At 34.8% G+C, this 27528-nt stretch overlaps 1 protein-coding gene across 3 annotated transcripts in view; it reads right to left on the bottom strand.

Annotated features, from left to right (window-relative positions):
* The window catches only part of Hey (Hairy/E(spl)-related with YRPW motif), a 139728-nt gene that overhangs the window by 13544 nt on the left and 98656 nt on the right, over nt 1-27528 (bottom strand). For 2 of the 3 annotated variants that reach the window (XM_090391277.1, XM_090391278.1), the window contains one exon: nt 1093-1150. In XM_090391277.1, coding sequence (XP_090247403.1) covers nt 1093-1119 — 27 coding nt within the window. In that variant the 5' untranslated portion in view covers nt 1120-1150. Of the gene's footprint in view, nt 1-1092; nt 1151-10225; nt 10714-27528 lie in introns of those variants that run through there. The other variant, XM_090391276.1, reaches the window with a different exon arrangement.

Raw genomic sequence — 27528 nt, 5'->3', positions numbered from 1 at the left:
AAAGGGAAAAGGGGGTGGAAAGTTCTGATAAACACTCAAAACACAAAAATTAAAGCAAATATAATCACACGATATAATAAAAGAACACATCTTGAAATCCTCCCCCCATGCTTCATGAAATCGTAATAATTTGTTCTTTTTCTTTTAGGATATATAAGAAGATATAAAAATAATTTTTGTTCTGCGTGTTATCAGAACATTCCTGACCCCCCCCCCCCGGCCCCTCGTATTTTAGAAGCCTTTTTAGAATATACACAAATAAAAAGGATCCTGAAAATTATTTTTCTGCATCATCTCCATACTTGGTGAGTCATTTGTCCCATCATTCCACAAGTTCTTTAATAGCTCTGTCGTTAAATATGACCGGCTTTCCAGCAAATTCCTCGACAGACGATTGATTTTATTTCATTGCTTGTGAAATGTTATCCAGCTGGGAGGTAGGTCATTATCCATTTCGCACATACGTACTTTGCAAGTTCCTTTTATTCTCTTTCTTTTTAGGTTCTGCATAGTGTTATTGTATCCATCCCAAACGTCTACAATTCTTTCGCCATTTTTATTTATAAATTTATTTTGGGCAATCCATCAAACAATTATTCTCTCAATTGTTGATTCTCTCAATCGCTTTTGTGTGATGGTTTATTATTAAATCTGTTTATCTTTCTTGGCTAAAGTATTAGCGATCTAATTAGTTTTTCTTTTTACAGACCAAGATCTTTCTTATACAAATGATATACAACGAAACTCAGCCACTTGGAAGTTTCTCAAATTTTTCCTTGGATTGGTCCATTATCTTTCAATAGCATTATAAATTAGATATTTAGAAAAGGTTAATGATATGATCAGCGTTGTAAAAATAATAGAGAGTTCTTGATTATTCCATCAGTTGGGTTTTCATATCCTCCTCTCCCGGCCCAATTCTTTGTTCAGATTGGTGCCTCCCCATTTCTTCAAACAATTCTGAACACGTTCCTACTGTTTAAATTCTTTTCTTAAAATTTGACTAAGGCATAACTCTATAATATTACATCAAAAATTTAATTTTTAAGTATTTACGATTTACTAAATACAGGATAAAATGTTGATAATTACCCCTCGTCTTCGCTTCCGATTCACCATTTGGCAGGTGTCGCTCTCCGAGGCAGCAGAGCTGAAATGACAACACAAATTTTTGATTTTCTTTTCAGCAAATATACGTTATTATTATTATTATTATTATTATTATTACACTTTGTAGCAAAGATAACAATGGATTATGAAGTGAAACTAATAATAATCCTAGTTTAACATTATGATTTCGGATTATGTTAAGTTTTTAATTATGCCGCAGTGATTCTGTTGTCATATAGTCGTTAATTGGAAAGAGTAAGCGGTTAGAGTTAAGTTGCGGGAAGCTCTGTTGTAAGTTCTGCTGGACATATTCCAGAAAATCCGTTTTCGTAAAGTAAAAATCGTGTCCAGAGTTCTTAACTTTAAACTTATTATTGCATTAATTCTAGAACATCAAAATATAATATTATGTGTACTACAGTTGTTACGAACATTGTTATTTTTTTTTTCGTGTACATCTTTGGCAGATAGTTCTGATATAATATATAAGGCAAGATAAGACATGCCCAGTGACTCGAACTTACCGCGATATTTAGAATACTTAATCTATAATCTGCAATTTACACTGAGGTGTTATCAGAGTCTTCCATATAGTCGTTGATCATTTGGTGCGATTGCAGCATAATTAAAAACATCCGAGTTCAACTATAGCTAATGTCTTTAACAGATGGAAGCACGATGGTCAAAAGAAACCAAAGAAATAGTCAGAAAGGCTACATAAATTGACAGAAAGAGATGGGGATGCTGTAAAGGGTTATCCATTAATGACAATTAGGATTTAAGACTGTTCGTAGCCGTAAAGGTTTATTCCAGAACATTGCGTAAGAAAATTCATAGCTTGATTTCCATGGATGGATTGCTGTGTACAAAACACTACCACTAGAAACAATGCTCGGGTTCGACTTGTGTGTGTTGTCGTCATTCGACAGTAGACTGTTAAACAACAGTGGCATCAAGTGAAGAATCGTGATGCACACTCTTCAAATGAAATCGGGTGTTGAGCAGAGTGGCTTTCAGAAAGAACTTTATTTCTCAAATGTGTGTGTCATTCAATCTGGACTAAGTGTACGATGGTGTTATCATTTCGGAAGGAATTCTTTTGGTTTAGAACTGTCCACGCTATGGTGGCTCTTTCGAAATGATTCCGTTGAATAGGAATATAATAATGGATGATAACACACGACAAGGAGCTGTGGCTGCATGATGTGAGGAAATGGGACTGTGAAAGTTAGACTGAGCACAGAGTACCTATTTGAACATTACACTGGGGGTGGGGGTGGGAGGAGTTACAACGTTGCTTAAGGAGTCATCAACTCGGGAGATTCAGCCAAAGAGAAGCCAACAGTATGTTGAAGTTTGTAAACACTCGGGTGTCAAAATAATTTTGGCAAGACAGTATGTATTGCAGTTTATAAAATATACTGATGTTGAGTCGTGAGTTTTTGTAGTAGTAACATTTTAGAGTTCATTCAATTTGATGTGTTGTGGAAAACCAAGCGATGAAGCCTTCAAACAGTTCTGAACATGGCACCAAACGCAATAGCCCTTCTCGTTAATGTTGAGACGAATGAAATTATCAGAAGAACTAATAAATGAAATTCAAGCTGCAGGCGTTATGGGAACTAGTAATCTGTGAGTCACTGAGTGGATATAGCTGTTGTGTCATCAGCATATTAATAGCAACTGCATCCGAAAGGAAGCTGATTAAGTTATTAACATAAATTAAATAATACTGGCAAACTAATTGTGCCATGACGGAACTGCAATTCCAACTGTAATTTCGCCACTCTTAAGTGGAGCCATTTTGACTTTTGTCAGTGAAATAATTTGCATTGCACATAAGCAGTTATTCTCTCGTTTCTACGATTACTACTTCCATTTGTAAAAGAGTCTTAACTTTATACATGTATAACAATTCTTTAATGTATCATAATAAGATTAAATTGTATCATAATAGATAATGTATCATAATAAAATTAAGACAAAATTCATCAGTAAAATCATTATTGCTAATGCATCTCTCTCACGCACGCACACACACACACACCACACTGGTTACAGAATGTGTTTTTAGCAATATAGCTAAAAATGACCTGAGAGAAGGGGGGGAGGGGAGAAATGCAAGAATCGAGTCGATGTGCATCCAAGTGGATACTGATTTGATTGTGTTGTGTAGAATATTACGTCACTTCCGTAGGAGAAAATAAAAGTAATCTTTTAATTATACCGAGAGATATAATAGAGAGAGATAAAAACTATATAAATTATTATAGTGTAATGCACTGAGAAATAAAAGGGAAAAATGTATGACTAATTGAAAGTTACTCCGCATTATAATAGTTATAGAGAGTAAACAATCCTCAATGCTGTATTCATACATAGACAAAAATAGGCAACTGCCTAAATTCAAAATAAAAGACAAATAAGCAGCAAATATCTAAATATTTGCATTTACTGCCAGAGCTGAAGTAAATGCAGCTCTAGCAGTCCTCATTACCAAGATGATGTATTGTTCATAGGGGGAATATGTGATTATTCATAAGAAAATGAATAATCTTTGCTGGCAGATGATAATATTTTAATAAAGCAAAGCATTACTCACATTCTATCAGTCAATATTTAATATTCGGGAATAGGTAAGAACATGTGATCGATATGCTTGAGAACTCTTTCATTTCCAACTCAGATATAGAAATACAGAAGTAGACAAAAGTACACAGAAATTCAAACCACCAAGAGTTTTTTTAATAAAACAGAACAGAAAAGGAATGTGATACGACACGGAAAATAAGCGTTTCATTTTTTCCTAAAGAAACTTATGCATATATATATATATACCCACACATATATACATACACTTGTTTACAGAATGCCCTTTCCGCACCCATATTGTTGACTTTTGGCTGCCACTCACTGTCAACCAATTGTAGAGTATATTTATCAGTGTCAAAGCCTTCATAAAAATGATCTAAGACTGGTATTGCCGCGGGCTTATTCCTTTTTTACACACACCAGGCGTTCCTTGTGGACTACTGTTATACCCCACTTAAATGTTTCCATCCGGCTCCCTCTGTCGGGTCGAATTACAATAGAAAACCGCAGCTTCTTTTACTGATAAAATAAGCTACTTTCAGGAATAATTTTCTTCCCTAGCATAAAGTTTAATTGAAAACTGAAATTCCTTGTGTGTACATTGCTCAACACTTTCTTGTCCGTCTATTTTGCTTGTAATCCTTTGATATCAGTCCGAACTGTAGCTTCGGATCCGCATCAGTCCCTAGTACATTGTTAAGGCGAAGTATTCTGAATAAATCAAGAAAGTATATTTTATTACTGTTACGGTTTGAAGTGGACATGTTGTTGCATAAGATCAAACCATGGACTAAGCCAGGGAGATCGAAAACCCCGAAATTCGTTGTGGGTGGGGTTGAGAAGAGATGAAAATGAACTTCGTGAATTGTTAGTAATATCTATGACCGCAGAGAACTTTCTTTTCAAAAATTTCTTTAACTTTTTCTTTCACTCAAGTCATGCCTGTTTATATTCCAAACGAACTCGTAAAGGTGACCAACGCAAATTCGTCAATGCGAAGATCTTATTTGTTTCATGTTATTTCGTTAAATAGTGCAATATCGTAGCAACTCGTGGTGAAGGCACACCAACGTGTTATGAAACCAATGGCCCAACACATCTGTTTCAGACAGTGAAATCTTTGACTTACTTAGTTGGTAAGGGACCTTATCAAGCGTTATCCAACTGTTTTATTTAATAACTAACAGTCCCTCCTCGTTTTCTCATCCCCCCCCCCCACTCATACGTGCAGATGGCAAATAAAATATGCTGCTTTCCACGTTGGACTTAGCGCCTCTTCTCTTTTTCATACCGATAAGCATCGCATCTTTTTAACAGCTGTTTGAAAATGTGAAACCCTCTTGGCGTGCTGTACAGTTATCGGAGCTCCTGGGAACTGATTACGGGCACGTCTCTGGAAAAGGTCATCTTTAATACTCCAATTGGCAGTGTCATCTTTTATCTTCGATTTACATCCTATGAATATCTTTTACTGCCTAGTTCTTATATACTAGCGTGTCTACTGCATATAATACCCTTTAGAAAAAGGGGAAGAGAAAGAGAGAGAGAGAGAGATTTATCGCAAGATACTTCGTGTTCTCATTAATAATTATATCAGTTTTCATATATGTGGATGCATGTTTCAAAATAAGAAAAAGCTTTATTGCTTCCCGAAGATAGTTTTAAGCGTCTTTTTTTTTTCTTTTTTTTTTTTTTTTCAGCATGTGTTAAACTACATATGAAATTACTCAACATGATTAACAAATACAAAGAAAGGACTTGGGTTCGTTTGCTATAATTCAGAGTTCAACTGCGAAAATGTTAGTTGTCAATGCTACTAGTATTTCATTGATTTAGTGGCTTGGGTTAATATTAGCTTATTCTTATTTCTTTTAGCATTAAGCTTATCTCATTTCGAATCTCGTAGGGCGTTTTCCTCCCGGAAACTACTGGTGGCTTGTTTGCTACTGTAAAACAGGAAAACTGGCGGAAGAATACACCCAATTAACAGATAATACATGTGGCTAATGGGTTGCTTCGTCATACTTGCCAGAAGCGTAATTACGATTTGGTCTCCCTCTACAAACTTTCGTTACCTCCTTCCTTTTCCCCCCCCCCGTATTATACATCACTGTACGTTTCAAAAAATTATGAATGATCAATCTGATTTTTCAAGCTATAGAAGAACTTTTTTTTTTTTCAGTTTCCACCGAAATTTCATCGGGACTATCTCTACAAATTGCGTGCATTTTTCTATAGCTACGACGCGCCTTTTACTACTTAAAAACCTTTCCAGTCAGCTGCCTATCTTTGGCCTGATTGGAAACCTTTTGCGCGTAAGATGAGTGGGAGATGAATTTCATCACCTAGCACGAGACTACTGCTATGCTTACTCAATGCATGAAGTGGACTAAAAATTTCATTGTTTGAGTTCATTTTGTGAATTCTCAGCTCATCCATGAGAGTAACAGTAATATGCTATAGGCTATCAGCCTTTCACGGGTATTTATAACAAATAGGTTAGGAAAATAAATATTAAAAGCAGTCTTCTTTTATGAAGTTACGGGGTAGTATCTTGTTTTCTCATCTGCATAACAATATTGTTTTGTTCAGCTTCTAAAAAAATCACGCACATACTTTGCTGTCTTCATGTAGTTTCTTCATTTGAATTTCTCCAGCTGTTTCAAGTAAAATTAGGAACTTAGCTAATAACAGCATTCTATTTTATGATATTTTATTTCACGCATTTTATTTTATGAGAATAAACCTGGCAGGTTTGGCTACAGATATTTCATTTCATAATTTTACTATTCTGTGATCTTTGCCTTAGCATTATTATTTCCTCATAGTACATCGATACAATAAACTGAATATTTCATCGAACATCCTTTTGAATAATTTTCCTTAAGGCAACTTTCAAACAGATATGTTATAGCTAAGTATTCATGAGGATTCGTGGCTGAATCATTGATAATATATGAAAGGATAATGGAAGAGATCCAGTCAGAGATTGTAGTTAGGGAAATGAAATAAAATAAACTAACGAAATAAAATGTAAAGTAAAATAAACTACGTTAAAGTAACTGATACTGAGTAATATTTTAAACCTGTATAATATTTTTAAATTGATTGTAGTAGAATAAAAAAACTAAATAACATTGTAAAATGATGTATGATAAACAAGCGATTAAAATTCCATGTAGATTAGTACTGCAAAGCAGATGGTGGACAACAAGACCCAAAAATGCGAAATAGTCTAATAAAAGAGTATCTTTCCGGTGTGCTGGCTTTTCGTTAAGGCAGTCTTTCTCAGAAAACGACATTTCTTAGAAAAAAGAAAAAATCTCTCTTCATAATTTATCTTCTGACCTGGAATCTTCATTGCTCAGCTAACTTATGCTTACGAGTTATAATGTCGATTTAAAAACAATCTTAAGGAAGATTAGTTAAAGGTGATGCATAAGATATCTAGTTATACAGGACCAAACAGGAACATCATGTCATGTTCAGAAACTTCGGAAGATTTTTTCCTCATCTTCCATCTAGTTGTAGAATTCATTCGCTTTCATTCCAGTTTTCTTCTAACCGAGAGTTGTCCAGATATGATGATGATAGTAATAATAACAATAATACAAACCGAATGAAGTAAATACATTCAGTTATAAAATGAACGAAAGTCGTTTTTCTCAAAAGGACTATCACTGAACCTTGGATTTACTTATTGATCGTTGCTCAAGTAAGAACATCATTTGACCTTTTCTGTTTGGTGAAAGTGAAGTTTTCTTCAGCATATGATTATGCAAATCTGAAAAAAAAAAACAAAAAAAAAAACTAAAGACTTAAAAAGTTCGAGGATCGTCAGTGGTTAGACAGGCCGGAAATCCTTGTCTGAAATCCTACTCTAGGAATAAAACTCCTTTTTCATGTCACTGCAATAAGCAAAATGTTGATGCCACAAGGGACCTAGGCCGTAGTTGACTTCATAAGCATTATTTAGTGGCAGTAAAATAAAATCAAATATCGCTGAAGTTTTTAGATAAAAAATAATGCCACTTAATTGTTTTATTATTTTTTTCCCGATTCACACAAATTCAGAAGGGAAAAAATGATTTGCAAATAGTCTAAAACCTTAACACCGCATATGGTGCTGTCAATTGAAAAAAAAAAAAAAGTCAGAAAGCCAAACGCAAATAAGGGAAACCGATATTTCTACAGAAAGCTGAAGTCAAATAGGGAGAAATGATAAAGTGACAGAACAGAAGTACATTAACACTGATAAAGCCATCGTAGCTCAGTTGGTTTCGACAAAGCCCGTTGCTTGGAAAGACCTAGAGGTGGAGATTTTTCTCCGAAACTCCAGTTTTTCATCTGCAAACAAACTGTAGAATATTATTGGACAAGGAAGGCAACGGGAAACCACCTGGTTGAATAATGATTCATTAGTAATGTAACATTGCTATTTCACTAACCATTTATTGAGGAAAACACACACACAATCTAATATGAGGCAAAAAAACTGTTTTATATGTTCATCTGATGGAATGTTTTTATCTAGGATGATGATCACAGCCCCCCCCCCCCGGTTTCCATCCACAAAGTAAAAGAAATACTTTCAGTGAGAACAAGCTGGATACATAATCGAAGAAAAATGCGGTCTTTGAAGTATGAATTTATAAATATAATTTAGTTCAGACGTGGAGGAGAGATTGTACGATTCGCCATCGGACACCGTGACAAGAGATGTTTCGCCATAACAGTCAGCACGTTAGCCATGGCTTGAAGCCACTCGTCGCCGTATACTCGGAGTTGGAACAGAAGAGATTTCAAGGAAATCGCTCGAAGCCGTGACCCTTCGTTTTGCTGGGAGCACTAAAATGATAGCTCGCTCACCTTAGAAAAATACCAAGCAGGTAACGAGTAACAACATAATGAATGCTTGTTAGATTGTTGGACAACCAAGTGCACATCAGATGAGCATAATACGTGACGAAATGTTTACCGTTTAGAATTTCAAAAAACTTGTATTTTTTTTCTGTACTTTCTTTTTATTCGATAAGTACAAAAAAAAATTTAAATGAGGCGTTAGCTTATATTTTATTTTCAATATCCTTCACCCCTCTGTTATAACACATACAGGGATTAAGGATAACAGATAGCACTGGCATATTTACTCATGTGTTGTATTTTATCTTGTAATTATTAAATAACTGAAGACCTAAACAGATTGAGTTACTGGAAAAGTAACATTCAATGAATGTTACTTTTCCAGTAACATTCATTGAATATGCCCATCTTAACTGCGTGCAATTCTCAACTGGTACTTTCAGAACATTGTACGCTGTAAGAGTAGCATGTTACATATTGTGAAACTCCTGCAATATAAAGGGCCCAAATGCTCAAGTAAGCCGAACGCTTTAAGGAATCCAACAAAAGAGTCCTAAAGAGGCGTGCAAAGGAAAATACTTAAATTCTCCTAAATAGCGTGTGTGTGTGTGTGTGTGTGTGTGTGTGTGAAGAAAAAAGAAATAAAACAACACTTTTTGCATACATTGTAGATATTTTGATTTCGTTCTCGTTCCATAGAGTAGAATTTGTAGACTTTTGGAGAAATTACAAGACAGATATATATATATATTCAATGTGGCGTAATTCTGACATCAACAACAAGGGATTAAAATCACAAATCTTGCAGAATTATTAGTGTATGTGATGTTCGTACGATGAGGCCAACATAACCCTACCTCTCCTTTAGCACACACAAGTGTGTGTGTGTGTGTATGCTCAAGGAGAAGTTGTGTGTGTGAGAGAGGGGGGGGTAATGCTTGCAATTTGTATGAATATTGATTTGCTGTTTGAGAAGTTTTTTAATCAGAAGTAGCTAAGACTATTCTTTGTTTACATTAGTTATCGCAAAGCTTCCATTTAAAAGTCCCATTACAGACGTGCCAAAAACGTGGCGTAATTCTGACATCAACAACAAGGGATTAAAACAGCTGCTATCCATCACTTATTTAAAATAACTTTAATAAATTTATATGCATCCGCATAAATATGCTGGAGCTCTTAAGTTAAATTCTTACATACACATTATAAAATATATTTTCCCATTTTTATTTCATAACCATTTTTGTTAGGTGAAAGGACAGAAGTTTTTTCGCATAAGGCATGTGCATCACTAATACAGCGATTTTCAACCGGTGTACCGCGAGATTTATGAAAACAAATTAATTGAAAGAAATAATGGCGTAATTTGCGCATTTATTTATTAGTGTCTGGTCTTCCCTCTTCTTGTGTGTGTAAATCAATCAAAATTAAGCCTATTTTTGCCAGATCATCAAAAAAATGAAAAGAATATATTTTTAGTGTGCTGCAGAATTTTAATAATTAGTCTAGGTGTGCCGTATTATGGAAAAGGTTAAAAATCACTGCACTAATAGACAAACGTTCGTAAGCATTTTACTTAACAAAAATTAAAAACAGTATTTAGCATGATTCAAAAATGTATTTGAAAGAAATTCTCATTAATTGAAATTCCTTCACTTACTCTTTTGGAGAATCGTCCACAAAGACGTCATCACAGTCGGACTCCATATCACTGAGATGTCTTTTCATAGTGTCCCGCAATCCGCGGCAGCAAAGAGCACGTGTTAATGGAAACGCCTATACCTTGCTCACTATAGCTCCGGACGTCGACTGACACACGACCAACACTCGACCCGGCCGACGGCCTACTGACTGTCGCTTTCCCACGACTGACGGCCTAAACACTTCCTGTTAGGAAGATGGGACCGCCCCACGGTGAGGTAGACCCGGTGAGTGGCAGCGTCGTCGACATCAGGAACACAGGAAAAGAGAGAGCAGACTGCGCTGATTGGACGGCGTCTTCTCCTGCTGAGGGCCAGTTGTGCGTGACTGAAGGGCCGTATGGTCCGTGATATCTGCGGCTGCGGAACTTTCCCAGGATCTCTCACCCCGTGCTGAAACACAGTGCTCGTTTATTAGCTTCCCAGAGAGTGGTGATTAGTGGCGCGAACATAAAGTGGCACCTTGTGACGTCACAACGACTTTGAGCGCTAGACGCATTGTGATGCAACTGTCACGTATGTGTGTGTGTGTGTGTGTGTGTGTGTGTTTCTATGGAAAAGATCGCTCGCGGTGAAGAGGTGACTTATCTGACGAATAAGCAACGGACGACAGTGATAGTGTGAATGGGATCAAAGGGAAGGAGTTGAAGACTGCACGGAGTTGTTGCGTGAGAGTTCGATGGAGGAGGAAGTCGTGTAATCAGTCGACCACATGCAGTCTTAAAGCGAATGCTTCCACCTCATTCTTCGCAACCAGTCAAATTATAACTTAATTAACTGCAGTCAGCTCATCCGATGGTTCTTCGGAAAAATAAAGATATAAAAATCTCATATCCTTCTTATGCTGGGCTTACGACATCAACATCGAATCCGATTTCAAATGCCTATTTTCTGGCCAAGACCGCATTTGATAACAGTCCGCAAGAGTGCACAAGACTTTCTCTCTGTTAAATAAGCAGTTTAACCATCCGATTGTATTCGAGTCCATTTAATAAAAAAATCATATTTCTTAATTGAGCAGAAATATAAATGAATGTTACATTGAGAAGCTAAGTGTGCAACAGAATGCAGAGATTTCCATCTTCGCCACGAGTTACCTTTGTATCGAAGCATACTTGCTTTGATATGAAAGGCCTATTTCTGTGGGATCCTTATGATGTCTTTCATTATAGTGTTTTAAAGGATTTTAACAACTTTTCGCTTACCACAAAAACCTTTTAGGACCCGTTCGTCTCAATTATCTTTTGACGCAACGTGTCTTTAGGAAACTAATATCTATTTAATGTACATCGAATCATAGAGTAAATAAGTAAGGAAACAAATTAAAAAACGAACAAACATAAAAGACTATAAAGTTGTATCTGGGTTTTCGGATATTCTGTCTTTCATAGATCTGAGGCTGAAGAAGCCCATTAGCGTTTGGAAATACCAAGACAAGCCAAAGATTCTCAGTGATTAGCACCCACAGGCATTGCCAGGACAATCGGAAATGCTATCATATCCCTAACTGCATAATAATATGCATTTTGATCTCCACAATATCCGGGTCTGAATCTCTTTACCGAAATGCAAAACTTTGAAAACCAACAGAATTTGAAAGGAGGGGTTGCAATGATGTTTGGAATTTGAAGAAAGTCGACATAACGACGGAATTAAGTTGCCGTTATACACATCGATTTTCTCGAGAGGTTTTTACTTATTGATACATTTTTTATTTTTAATTAGTTGTCTATAATTTCAGACGAATATTTTGTTATATAATCATTATTATTATTACTGATACTATTATTAGCTAATCAAAGCTAAATCTGAAAAGAAATGGTCTGTGCAATCTAAAGGCAGCCCAAAATAATTTATCGTTGTGCTGCAAGTAAAAGAAAAAAAAATGCGAAAAAATAACTAGTGAATGCGGACAATATCTTTGCGTTTAGAAGCAGATGGGATTGTTCAAATAACTTGTGATGGTGGACTAAGACCTGTCAGCCAGGTGTATGTAATATGGTGCACAGTGTTACCCCATTGGATGAAGAGATAGAGGTGCATGGGAAGGAGGTTCGAGAGCTGTTGCATAACTTGGATATGGATTTGCTAAAGGAATGCTCGGCCGAACTGGCTAGACCTTGGCATGTCCATATATTTTGAGTCTTAGCTCAGGAAAGATCCCACAGGAATGGAAAGAATGCATGATAGTGATGGAAAAACCGATGTTTCTATCGACCTATCAGTATCTCTGGAGTGGTATTGAAGATTTTAGAGAAGTTGTAAGAAGTTACAGACAGAAATGGGTATACAAACACACTATATTTTGCAAGGAACAGCATGGGTTTACTAATAGGAGATAATGCAGGAGCAATCCATTTGCTCATATTTTATAACAATGTTACAGCTGTTGGATAAAGGGTATGGATACACTATGATAGTGTTGGGCTTTGCTAATAAAGCATTTGATAGGATACCACACGAAAATTGTTGCATAAACTGGAGAATATGGGATTGGAATATAACTTCCTGACTTGGATAAGTGGATGGTTGACAGACAGGTATCAGAAAGTAGTATACGATGGGTGTGAGTCTATCAGATTTAAGGTAACCAGTGGTGTACCCAGGGATCAGCCCTTGGACATTATTCAATCTGTATATTAATGATTGGTTAGGATCAGACACAAGATGTCCAACTGTTTGCCGATGATACAAACAATTCAGAAATGCTACTGATATACAGCACTTTCAGAGTTATTTGAATAAGCTGAAGCAGTGGACAAATAATTATGGTTGTCAATTCAACGTTGGTAAGTGTCTCTCTGGCAATCATGAGATTTTCAATTATATTGATGGGATTATGCTACAAGAAACTGATGAGACAGGGGATCTTGGTGGAATTGAATTTGAAGTTCAAAGGCCACATTGCAAAAACCGCAAATACAACTCAGAGAATAACTGCGATGTTGAAAAGAACACACTAACGTGTATGGATAAGAAAGTCATTTTGCCTCTTTACAAGACCTTAATATGACCACACCTGAACTACTGCGTATAGATTTAACCTCTTGGGTTCGGAGGGGATAAAAAAAGCTGTGGAAAGGGTGTAAAGAAGCGTAACAAAGATGATTTGTAACTCTTCTCTGCACATATGTTTTCGTTATATGGAAGCTGGGGGGGGGAGGACAAGGGACATTCGTGAAAGTTAAGTTTGTGTACGTTTAATAAAGGGGTAAGAACTCTTCTCTTACAGAAGAGTGAACGAGCGGAACAGTTGTCTTCGGAAGGAGTAAGTGCATCCGCTGTGAATGAGTTTAAGAGCTGGTGTGGGTGATCTGTGGCCTCTCTCTCTCTCTCTCTCTCTCTCTCTGTCTCTCTCAATGAGTCCTTGATCCCCTGGACGTCTCAAATTAATAATAATAATAATAATAATAATAATAATAATAATAATAACCAAGCACTGTAAGAAAGAGCAGTGCGGCTTTGCTGAGTTGCGCATTAATTCTAACACTGTTTAGAACAAAACAGGAGCACATTATTTCGTCTTAAAGTAAATCAGAGTGATTCTTGTTGCACATCAGCATGTTGGCATCTGCTTCAGTTAATCCCACGATGAGTCTGTTGACTCCATGGAGGGTGTAATAATAATTATTGCAAGCTTTTATTTAGCTAATTAATTGGTGGTTGTTTAGATTATGAGCCAAAACAATTAACTGTATGAAGAACAAGTGTATTATGTTTGTAAATTGCATGTATTCTCTGGTCGGTTTGTATGTCAAGGATGGAAGAAAGAAAGAAAAGAAGAAACGATATTTTTAAAGTAAAATCTCATGTCTAGTTGAGTTATAAATTCTTCTCTCCTATGGTAACAGGAGAATTGAACTCTGGTCTTTTTAAGCAGAGAGTTTCATCTCCGCAAATTATTATTTATTATTATATTTTGGTTGAATGCTCTTTTTATGCGAGTTTTAGGCTTACCATTAGGATTTAAGATTTTTATTGTGTGACATTTTTTTTCCCTCTAAAACTGACAGTATTATTATTATTAGTTGTTGTTGTTTAAAAGAAATGATACGATTTCACTTTTCTCTAGATTGGATATGCAATTCCTGAAGTAATGATGTAGAGTATTTAGGTCAAATTTGAGAATTGTTCTGTACTGGAAAAGCCGGATTGTCGAGTGATTCATTTATACCGAACAATGTCAGCAAAAATGATTTATTTTTGTTTTTTATTTGTATGGCTGCTGACGATCACGAGTTGAAAATCAGTGGTGCAAGTCAACCTTGCGGGAGTTTGTTATTCACTTTGGAGTCCTCTTTGAGATGTGAGAAATAAACTAGTACTAAATATAAGAGTTCATGTTAGTTATCAGGTTGGCTAGATTAATAAAGGGCATGATGGAAAATTTTACTAATTCTCGTGATTTTTTTTTTTTTTAATTCGCTATTTTGGTGCCCAAAAAAGTGTCATCTATTTTTAAATCCTGTTTGTGGGAGGTATTGTTTGGGCTATTTTTGGGCTAAGGCTATGAAGCCAAGTGTATTATGGCTGTTAATTTGTGTGTGTGTGTTCTCTTGCTGGTTTTACCGTTTTTTTATCATTTATTTATTTTTATGTATAATTTATTTTTCATGAAAATACCCGAATTTCCGGGTATTTTCATCCCAGGTTAGACCTCTAACTTACTTTCAGACTTATAAATGTTCTTCGCGTTGTAAACGAGATTCGAACCTTAGATCATTCTATTCGAAAGGCACTGTCCATGCCGAATGAGCAACGGAAGAAGCCCAAAGAGGTGTGTGTGTGGGGGGAGTTAACTTTCCTATTTCTGGGATATTCGTGTAAGAATTTTGTTAAAAATTGAACTTGAAGGCATTCAATAAAAATCACTTCAAAACCTGAGTATTTTTAAGAAACTAAAAAGCGTCATGCCTTTGGTGAATCATAAATGGCAAAGAGAAAGTCATAGTTTTTTTGTTTGTTTTTTCTGTGGATGTGAGTGGGGGTGGGGGTTATACAGCTTATCACGTTGAGCTTTAGAAAGAAAAAGAACTAGATAAAGTATAGGTAACTGTTTGCAATTTGCCTAGGGTTCAGATTTCTAGGACACATCTCGTTTCATTTGGTTTTTAAAAATGCAGTTAATTAATAAAATAAGATTCTAAGATAAATTGCATCATTTAAAGTATATTTTGTTATTTTATTTCAATAATATAACTGAAGGCCTTTATCTGGTACCAGCTTCTAATGTGTCCTGTATGAGCATCCGTCTACCCACGTAAGAATGGAAATCCATTGTACGTTATTGTTAAGACTTGGATAATCCGAAACCCGACTCTACAGATCAAACATAGAACTTTTGGTCCATACGTAGATTGGACGTGTTTGCCTTTCTCGTGAAAAATAAAATGCACATTTAGAAATATGAGTTATCATTGGTGGAAAAGAGAAAAATAAACTAAAAAGCTTTATTTCTGCAAGTACATTAATAGAAATAGATATTATAAATCCGTCCCTTTTTCACAGCCTAATGTAAAGAAACTAAGAAATTTCAAATAATTGACCAGAACGCTTATGAGGATACAACGTTGTAGTTGCCTTGGTTTGCTCTAATTAAAAGACACGAGCTCTACTCAGGAGCCGCATTATTAGTAAAGAATAAAACTTTCAGACACAGGATTGCTGTCGTATTAAACCGAGAGCTTTTGTCTGCCTGGTCTCTGATGAGAACCAATATTCGAAAGTTGTCAGTGTAGTGAGACCTAAACGCCCTAATGAAAGGTGAATCTATGGGCTCTTACGCAGAGCTCCCGTCTTTTAAACAGTGCAAGCTAATACAAATCCAATGCCGTAAGATGTATTCCAATAAGCTGTCTAGTAAATTATTCCAAATTTTCTATATATATTCGACCATGAAATAAGAATGTCCCCTATTTCTATGCGTTATTATCTTTTTTTTTTTTTTTTAATTAAAACAGTTTGTTGTATTTCCCAAAGTGTAGCCATTTAACATTTCAGGTTTTCTTTTTCAAAATAATTGAGTTTAGAAAAAGAAAACCATGAACTTCCAAACAGCAACTATTATCTCGTTTTTCTAAATTTCTAAATTTCATTATTAAAAGAAACAAACGAACAAAACAAAGAAAAAAAAACTATCCGTAAATTTAAAAAGTATTTCAGCAATGGTAATGAAAAAGATTAAACATACATTAAATTAATTGGTAGAATTATAGGAAATAGCCCTCCTCCCCTTCACTCCTGCCACTTTTTCGATATTTTTAATGAATGGTAAAGTTTAATTACATTAAAAGAGAATCGTTTCTAAAAGCGAGTAACAGTGTGGGCCCTTCTTAAGTGTAATTTGATACAACTGCAATTTATTTAACTTATATTTTTTGGAGGTATAGTAAATTATACTTACTTAAGTGTAATTTACTATCCCCGAAAAATATAATAATAATAATAATAATAATTTTGTGGTATACAGCATTTTAAAATATTTAAATCTTGTTGGCAAACCCATAGAAGACGCACAGATTTGAGAATCTACGAAGTAGTTTAAATAGATTATTTACTTGAAAGAAATTTCAAGTAAATTTCAACTTTCAATTTCAACTTCGTAGAGATTGATTTTTGCATTCTGTTATCAAATTACGACGTTAAGGATATAACAATAAAGAAATATGATCAGTTACAGTAGGAGCTTATTCTTCACATGAACAAAGGGGATGGATGATATTCGTTGCAACACAGGACCCAGATGGCATTAGACTTCATTAGATGGCATTAGACTTGTTTTCATTCCAGGGAAGTTATCAGGGAAGAGTTTAGAAAATATGCATAATAATTATATAAAATTTAAGTTAAAATCTGATACCTATTGACACTTATTTTAAAATAATCAAACTAAAATCAGTTTCCTCTCTTCTTGCCTGTATGTTGTACTGGAGAACTTTCTCACTGACTTATTTAAACCTGTCGCTGCTTATATGATTTTTTTTTCTCTAAGTTATTTTCGTCTACCTATGTAGGGAAAAACATGATGTTTCCTCACAGTTAAGTGAAGCAGTTGAAAGTATAGTTTTCCAAAAGTTGAGCAGCTAAATGATAAAGGGAGGTGTTCTTATTTTTATCTGGGACGATTTACATTTCAATAAATTAGGTGCTACTTGGTCGCTTGGCCTAGATATTGTGTTTATAATGCATGTTACATTTTTGTACAATAAGAAGCGAAAATATACGAATAATAAAAAAATAAATATTAATTAAATATAAAACTATACGAATAATATAAAAAACACTGATTTTATTTTTATTTGTATTTAGTCGCTATATACAAATACAATTATTTGTATTCAGCGGCTTCTCCTACCCGGGCTCAAATATTTTATTAAATACGGCTTTGTTGATTTTTGAAATTAATATGTTTTTTGTGTATTAAAGAAATATTATCTCTAAATCTGAAAATAAATAATTAACAAATATTTGAGCCTGGATAACACAAAGCCACTAAATATAAGTAACTTTATTTGTATATAGCAATTAAAAACGAATAAAATTAAATCATTATTTTTTAGTGTAAACCTGTCGTAAGATAATACCATGGATGAAAAATAAACAAGCAATTTAATTTAATATATATATATATATATATATTGGTATTTGTTTACATAATCCCGAAATCCTGTTCTGAGATGAAACAAGGAACTTTTTTTTTCAATCCACTTCATGCGTCCAAACGGGATAGTGGGACTCACACGAGACTATAAACATCATCGCTCCTACCCTCAATTTCACAAGCATTCATCCCACTGTAGGATTAGCACCACCACTCTGTTGGTTGGAGAGCAAGTGCGTTAACGACTTCGTCAACCAGGCTAGCAATTTAATTTAACTAATTAAAATGAAACAAGCAATTTAATTAGTAGAGACAATCGTAATCTTTTAGGTCTTAGTACGCTAATTAAATATTTAAATCATTTAAATAGTTCGAAATTTTGTGATCCACTTTGAGGTATCTCACGACTTACAGTTTCGGTAAGCATGCCTTAAAGTGCAAAAATATTTTCTAGTAGATATCATTATGATTATTATTATTATTTTTATTATTATTGTTTTAGTGGATCGCATTATTTATCTGCTTTTACAGACATAATAAACAATCAGTTGTCTGAAAAGACATAAAAAAAGCTATAAACTTGGAAAAAAATATATCAGCGCAAACTTCAAGACAATTTGAAAAAATTTTGGAAGCACAAGAAAGTGAAGCAGATAATCATGACTAGTTTTGCCAGCTGTGTGTGTGGGAGGGGGGGGGGAGAGGAATTTTCAAGAACACTTTCCGAGCGTTAGGCTAAAAAAAAAAAAAAAAAAAAAAAAAAGAATTTCGACCACCTCTTATAGAAATAAAAGTCGTTAGTGGATTTATTTATCAAATATAGAATTGGCATTTATTGTTTCGCTGTATTGTAGATAGACAGATTTGCTCATATTTTAATAACTCTGTCAATTTCAAAGGCACAGGAGAATTGACACATCCTTCAAGGAAAATGAAACAGTCAATTCGTTCACAATGCCATTGACGTCAACGCGCCATTCTTTTCTGAACCTGCAGAAATGATGCACCTGTTCACATCCTGTTGAAGTTGCTTAACTGAAAAAAAAAAAGTCATTTTAAGCAAAAATGTTTTGCAAAACACTTTTGTATGAAATTTATTCATAAAATTTCAAAAGTCTATAGTACAATGATATTGCAAGCAGGTCAAGTGGATATTACTTGTATAGTTTCTGAATTGATAATCGGAGGATATTGCGAACAGTGAAAATTTGACTCAATATTTGCGAAACTGTCTCATAAACACGAATAATAAATACGCTTATTCAGTTAATATTAGACAAAAGTTGAAGATTTTGGCATTTTCCTTCAGTATGAAAATAGCTGCTAAAATCAATTACTGCGTAAATATTTTAATTCGGATTAGTCTGTAGTTAGAAGAATCAATTTTCATTCAAGTAATTTGCGAAAAGGATAAAGTATTTCAGCATGGCTATTAAAAACATGGGAAAATTGTTTAATAACGACACGCACGAATAATTCTGAAAATAGGCAGTATGAAAGACAGAAACAAATTTAGAATTTGAAAATTCTTAAGGCAAAACTTTCCATATTTTCATACTTTTTGAATTATTACTTATGATATGGAAGGAATGGAAGGAATTATTTCAATTTCGGTGATGCTTAATGATGACGAGAATTAGTCAAAGCTTCTAACACCGTTTAATAATAATTCTTTAAAGCAATGACGACAAGTTGACTCGTGTACCAAACCATTTTCCCATCAAAAAAGTGGCTTCCAAAAACAGAACTTTGCCTACAACTTTCATTTTAAAAGAAGGAGAAGTAGTAAATGTTGGAACAATCCATCGATGAGCAAATATTTATTTTTCAAGAAATTACTTGCAAATAAGTGTGCCTCTCCAATTAGTTAACACAGGGAGTTAGCCGATCAGCTTAGAAACCAATTTCGGTTATTCTAAAACATTTCGACAACATAAGATCTGAGCATGCGCTTGTTCGCTGCAATCCCGCATCCTTTTTTTGCAAGCATGAGAATTTTTTCTTTTCTAAAACAAAAGTTGGCGCTGAATGGCCCAAAATTTGGGTGATGAGACATCTGACAGTTTTTATTGAGGAGAAAGAATAAATTAAGTCTCAGATTTGAGTAAGCGTCAAGTATTGAAAAAATGGGATGTGAAATACATTTAAATGCTCTTTGGAAAAGTGTTGTGTATTCGTTTTCCTGAAAATTGGCCACGAAAGACTCTTTTTTTAAGGAAGTAAGAAAGGAAAAAGGAACAAAAAAAAAAGACCAAACAATCGTTACCAAACAAGGCTTACGAGGTCTTCTTGGACAACCTTTACGCCTTAAATTTTACGCCTTTCATAAAAGGAAACATGAAATGAAAATGATGTTAGAAAACTTGAATTAAAGAATTCTCGGAGAATTAAAGACATTCATCAGAAAAATCATGTAGAGAAAGAGAAGTCAAAAGATCGGCAGGAAATGATAAGGGAATTGATATGAACAGCATGGAAAGAAGAATTCCAAAAAGTTAAATCACATTAAAAATTGTATGAAGTGACAAGAAAAATATTCTCCGAAAGAAGGAAACAAGAAAATGAAATAAAGGATAAAAGGGGCGTGCTGGTAACTGAAGAGGATAAGATGTTGAGAGAGAGAGAGAGAGAGAGCACTTTGATGAGATTTTGAATGTCTAAAACATATAACTGACATAATTAAGAAGTACGATGATAATGGAATAACCCCAAAATAGCTTTGGTAACCATAAGTTGAGGTGGTTATTCTTATGCCTAAATTTATATTTTATGTGTGCTTCCCTGCTGGTTATATGTTTTACGATTATGGAGACATTATGGAGCATTTCTGGGAGGAAAATCTCTTCACCTTCGGTATATAAGTCCCTAATAACCATGGATTTAAATATTTTAGAATCAATATCTAAAAATGAAATAATTAACGTAATATAGAAAATGAAGAATGGAAAGGTATTATGCAGCCATCATAATAGAGCAATTGAAATGATTTAAGATAACTAAAGAAATACTCATAAACTGCTAGTGATCTTTAATAAAGTGCTAAGGAGTGAAACGACACCTAGACAATGGAAAGAAGCGACGATAACCAGAATTCCAAACAAAGATGATCTCACTAAAATTGAATATTGGAAAGAATTAGTTCATTATCAGTGCCTGAAAAAATTCTATGTAAAATTTTGACAAATAGAGTTAGGAATGAAATAGAAAAATAGAAAATAGACATAAGCAAGTTGGTTTTGGAACTGGTGGAAGAGCTGTACGTCACTTTACTTTAAGGAATATGATTGATAATATAGAATTTAGAATTAATTTATACCTAAATTAGAGCTTCCCTGGCTCATTTGGTATAGACGAGCTCTTTGGTTGAAAAGACCGGCGTTCGAATCCCGTCTGCGACAGGAGGAACCTTTATCGAGTCTTTTCAATTCAACGGTAAGTGAGCAGGTCTCATACGGAGGTAGAATATTTTTTTTTCTTTTTCCCTTCTGGAAACTCAGGTTTTTCGTCCCTAAGAACATGCAAATCGTCCCCGTGAACACATTTCTACAGAAAATACTTACACATAAAGATGAATGTAACAGAGGAATAGCAAGCCGGCTGCATTAAATTGCCCTAAAGTCCCTAATCAGGGAGTTCAGCCCGTCTAGGACGGATGAGAAATCGGTGGATAGCTAAGCTGTATAGGTTTTACCAGAACTTTTAACAATATTGTTGGAAAGACATTATGGAGAATTGCTAGAGGCTATGGAATTCCTGACAAATACATGAGAATAATAAAAGAAATGTACAAAGAAAGTACACGTCGTCTTATTGCACAACAAACAACATCAGAACGATTTGAGATAAGGACTAGTGTGAGGCAGAGTTGTGTAATGTCTGAAGTACTTTTTAATATATTCACTAATTGGATTATGAAAAGGTTATAAGGAGAGGAATAAAATAGAATCTCATATCACGTTGAAAGATCTGGACTATGCACAGGACAATTTTAACACCCTCAGCACACTCTGATATATAAGCAAAGTCGAAAGTATTTGTATAATACAATCGAAAAATTTGGACTTCAAAATAAATATGAAGAAAACAACAGCTCTTAAATTGAACAAATGCTAAAAAGAAGTAAAAATGGACGAAGTTAAAAAATTTTACACATTTGGGAGCTTATTCAAATCTCGGATAAAATAGAAGTTAGAACAAATCAAGTAGATATGATTCTTTAAAGATACTTGTGACATTTGGATTATAAAATATATACGTTTACACAAGAATATTATTTAATTTGCCAAATATTTCAGTCTGAATTTTCTTTTTTTTCCTATTCTCTATAGAAAAAAGAATTCAAGAGCATTAATCATTTCTCGGGTTTGTTCAACACAACAAACCCGAGAAATCTGGATTAGCTCAGCACGGAATAGAAACAAGCCACAACATCCTTTGGTCCAAGACTCTCCTCCTACACAGATATCGCTTATTTAAAGAACGTGTGGAGGCCTTACTTCAACGTCCTAACTTGAATCGTAATGACAGTATATCTGTATCAAAAATTTGGGAAAGTTTAATCAGAATAACACATTAATTTTTTTTCCTATATTAGTCTAATGTTATTTAAGATTATTACATGAATTTCTGAATTAATATCTTTAATTTAATCATGACTCTGATAAAAAAAAAATGTTTACTCTTTTAATACTTAGCGATATGACATCACGCGGCTCGTTCTATTTGTGAATGATTAATTGTTCGTATTCCACCTTGTTTTTTTAAAACTATTCCTACGTAGCCACTGAAGATGCTCTGTAATATTCAGACTGAAATATTTGGCAAATTAAATAATATTCTTGTGTAAACGTGTATATATTTTATAAAATCAAGTAGATATGTTTCATATTTTAGTATGCTTTTTTATTTTCTGATGGTGAAATTGCATGTGCTGGGAAACTGGCAATTGGAGGTTGCCGTATGAACTAACCTTAAGCTAAAATACGTTGCATTTTTTGAAAAAAATAAAAAATAAAAAATCTTTGTGAGAACCAGGATTTTCTGTTTTCCTGTGCAGATTTATTTAAATTTTGCATACGATGATCTCTACTGTACTCAATTTTTAGTGTTTAACCAACATTGTCGAATCTACTTTAGCAAATGCATTCTTCACAGCTATTTCAACTCGACTATTATTGTGTTTCTTTCGTTTGCGATATGTTCTTTGATAAATCACCCTGATGAGTTGTCGAACGGGTAGAAATGATCAGGACTCCTTAGAGACCTAAGTGGTTTTGATAAATGCGTTCAGTTTCCACCTCTCCAATTAGCTTTACAAACTGCCTTTAGTAATTGGAGCAGATATGTCATTGCGAGCAGTTGGCCATCTTTCTTGAAAACGAACATGTCCAAAGATGTTTATCTTTTCTGTGACACAAACTAATCCAATCCGTTGCCATGATCAGGTAAAAAATACTGACTGATATTTAAACAGAGACTAAAAGAATATTTGATGTCCACATGATAAAATGCAGTAGGTTAGTTTTGTTCAAAGTATAAAGTCACGTGATCGTTTTTGTTAGTTAGTATTCACATTTGTTGCTAATGGATGCCGGATGGTCATTCCCGTACCTCATAGGGTTTCGGGAGTGAAGCCTTCTGCTAGAAGTGGTAGGGTCGCAGATTCCCTTTCCACACAGAGTTGGTGGGACAATCACAAACATTCATTGACCTGGCGAGATTCGAACCTACAGCTTGTTGTCTGGAAAGCGGATACGTTAACCATTCAACCAACTAGGCTGGCTCTTTTTTGTAGTTTTTTTTTTTTTTTTTTTCATCAGCTTTGAATCTAACAACTGCTGCACATTGATTTTTCTCAGTTATAGATCTTCTAGTCCATACTTGGTTCAAAATTAATTTGACGAAAATTTGTTAATATTTTTAGCTCTGTCTTTCATAAAAGTATTCCAGTATGCTGATTACGATAAGCACTAGCGCCAATGCTCGATTGCCGCTATTGTTCACGTCTTTTTTTTTTTTTTTGCCAATTTTTCAACCTGCAGCCAGCTAAACTGGTCAAATTAGTTAAACTAACCACAATTTTAAAATAACAATAATAACCACGTAAAATACATAAGAAGTAATGTCGAAAATTAGAAATAACTATGATCCAAATGGGTTGGAAACAGTGCGGTTTCAAAATGCAAACTATATAGATGTGCGGAATGGAAGCGACTGCCTCATAAGGCCTAACCCACTTCATTTTGTGTGTGTGTGTGTGTGTGTGTGTGTGTGTGTGTGTGTGTGTGTGTGTGTGTGTGTGTGTGTGTGTGTGTGTGTGTGTGTGTGTGTGTGTGTGTGTGTGTGTGTGTGTGTGTGTCTATTGGACTGCAATTCTCAGTGGAGTATTAAGAATATGAGAAACGGATATAATCAACACTATAATCGAGGTGAGAATTGTATAGATTCTAGATGGCCAACAGAATCTACAGTATATTTATAAAGTTTCTTGGTGAGATCCGAAATATTTGACGAGTCAAGATTGTTTGACATTCTGGTAAACATTGGCAAAAAGGATGCCAGGTAAAAAAAAGTCATCTTTAAATAAAGAAAATCAATCTGAATGATTGGTAGCATTAGGAAAAAACAAAAAAAACAAATATAACTAAATTAAGTAAAGGGGGTTTCAGACAATAAATAAATAAATAAATACAAATCAGGAGGAGGAGATTTTGATGTTTGAGATATTATGAAATATAATATCCGAGAGAAAGTTATTCACAAATACCGTGGAGAAAACTACTCTTCGGTGTAGTTTCGCTGTTTTGAAAATGGAAATGGATTTGATATTGATGCTAACGAAATTGCTACCATTTGCATTTGTAAACCAGAATCTGGAGGGTTTTTCGAAGGTTTCACACATAACCTGTTCCTCTTTTTATGATTTTCATGGTTGTTTAAATACGTGAAACTGAACGGGACACCAAATGTATAATGGTGACTTCTTTGATTCTTACACATAGAAAAAAAAAAAAAACTTACTGACATTCCCAGTTTGCCAAAGATTTTATGCTGGGTTACATTTTGGATGTAATATTTTGTAAGGTCTCTAAGGAAAAAGAGCTGGTCGGAAAAATATTCGAAGAAATACTTATTCCACATTTCCATTTAGATCAGCAGCATCATTACAATATCCTATCCTTCTCATCCGTCCCTTAGGACGGGTGGAGTCCCCTAATGAGGGGGGAGTTACGACGAATTAATGCGGCCGACTCGTCACTCCTCTGCTGCATCCCCCTGAGGGTAAGTAATCCGTGTGTGTTCACTGGGCCGGTTCTAGGGGACGAAAAACCCTAGTTTCCGGGTGAAAAAACCCCTACCTCCGTATAAGACCGACTAACTTACCTTTAGTCGAAAGAGACCAGACAAATGTTCCTCACATCATGGTCGGAAATCGGACCCAGGTCTTTCCGACCAAAGGGCTTCGTCTATACCAGTACTTCCCAAACTTATGGATGTAAAGCCCCCTTGGAAAAATTAAAATATTTCACGGCCCCCATTGAAACAAAAAATTGTAATAGAGAGATATATTATTATAATATTTATTGTATTTATATTCAATACAAAACATACACAACGAATATCGCAAAAATCAAATGCAAATATTACATTTTTAACATCTTACATACATATTTGACATGACATACTTAGTCTTAAAACATTTTAAATTTGTTTTCATTATTTCACGGGCCCCCCTCAACAAAACTAACGGCCCCCAAGGGGGCCGCGGTCCACAGTTTGGGAAGCACTGGTCTATACGACTGAGCTACGGAGGCTCCATTACAATATTTTCAGTAGTATATCAGATTTTGCTGTGATTGCACATTTGAGTAGAATTACTTAATTTTGCTATTAAAAAACACGTACTATGCATATATAGTAGTTTATATTTGCTTAATGTTTATAAGTAACCACGATAGATGTAAACATACAGCACATTACCGTAGACCTAAGGAGATTAAGTATTACATAATTCTCTCTCTCTCTCTCTCTCTCTCTCTCTCTGTGTGTGTGTGTGTGTGTGTTTTCTCTGAAGATCTGCTTAACTCAGTCAAGTCAGTAACGAGAATAACTTTTGGTTGGAAATACCTTTTGTCGAATCCCGTCTAGGACGCAAAGAATCTTTATAAGGCCTCTTCAAATGAAAATGACTCATTCGATTTTTTATCGAGCAGAAAAAAAAAAGCGAATCACGGAGATAGCAAGAACATAAGCAATTAACTGGCAACTTACTAGTCAAGCAGGTAAGGCTCCGAGACGAGTGCATTATGTCAGCTAATTGCTTGTCAGTCAACAATAGCTCGAAATACTTTTTTAATTAATTTTTTTTTTCATAAGGAAAGTGGTGGCGATCTTATACTAGTGACTAGACTTGACTGTCATTTAAAGACATTTTTAAAAGTCCGTGCACAGTAAGATGTATACACACACGCCCACAGTTAAACTTATTCCATAATATGACCAAATATGTGACGAATGAATAGAATGTAAAGAAGAAAAACAGGGGCGAGAGACGTGGCAGTGTTCGGTGACAACGTAGGGAATCCGTGATGCCCATAAGGGACCCTGTTTCTCGTATAATCAGGTAATAAATCAACAAAAAACATTAACATGACACTTTTTTTATTAAATGCTTGTAGGAAGGCTTTAAAAAAACAGTACAGATGCTCTGGTGATGCTCTCAGTTTACTGACAAAAGTGTGAAAATAGGGAAAATTAATGATCCGTAAAGGAAAGCAAACGATCGAATCCCAGATGTAAAAAAAAAAACAAGAAAAAAAAAGCATTCTAGCCAGAAATAAAAGGTTAACCTCATGGGACCCGACTTAAGAGGTGCATTACGTTTTCTACTGTGTGGAAAACAACAGGGCTACTTGGTGATGACTCAGAAGGCTTTCACCCTTTATCACCCTCCATGTGTGTGCATGACGCAAAACAGGGGGAAGGAAATATGGACCTGAATGCAGTCGCGAGTTCAGAGAAGCAAGACGAACGTTCCTCAGGCTAAACAAATTTTCCTTTAAAGAGCACGATAGGTCGATATTCCCAAGGAGATTATAACAGAGGGGAGTGACTCGGTCAGAAAAACTCTCTTTTTTTTTTTTTTTTTTTAAGCTGCATGCAAGACGCTCATTTTAGATACATTAATAATTTCTCAACTTTTTCACTTAAAGGAATTTACATAAAGATTACATTTCAATAAGCATTACTGAAAATGTTATGTTAATTAAAATATTGATATAATTCTTGAAAGAATTGTTTAACTGTTGAAGTAGGTCACTGCATTAAGATATTATTAAAGACGTTGATTACACGTGTCTCGATTGCTGTTTGAAAAATGTGATGAGCATGCATAGATTTTTTTTCTTTTTTTTTTTCCCCGTTCCCATTTGTTTCGATAAAGTTGGTAATATAGGTCAGGGGCTTTAGTAGGAAGGAAATTTGCCAGTGATAAAATTTTTATCGACCGTAAAAGAGCTCGCTGACTGAGTTGATACGTTACCTGACTGTTGATAGACGTAGCCTACTTTTGAACATGCAAGTGAATCCCCGATTTTATTTGTTTGCTCCACACAGTTATGGGGGAGTGGGTCTCCAATTACAAAGAATAGTTCATTTATAAAA

Source organism: Typopeltis vanoorti, chromosome 4 (genome assembly GCF_054136105.1).
Source record: "Typopeltis vanoorti isolate ZY-2024b chromosome 4, IOZ_Tvanoo_1.0, whole genome shotgun sequence".
In the NCBI taxonomy this organism is placed as follows: Eukaryota; Metazoa; Arthropoda; class Arachnida; order Uropygi; family Thelyphonidae; genus Typopeltis; species Typopeltis vanoorti.
Note: the sequence above shows the minus strand (reverse complement) of the source record. Positions and strands in the feature narration are given on the sequence as shown.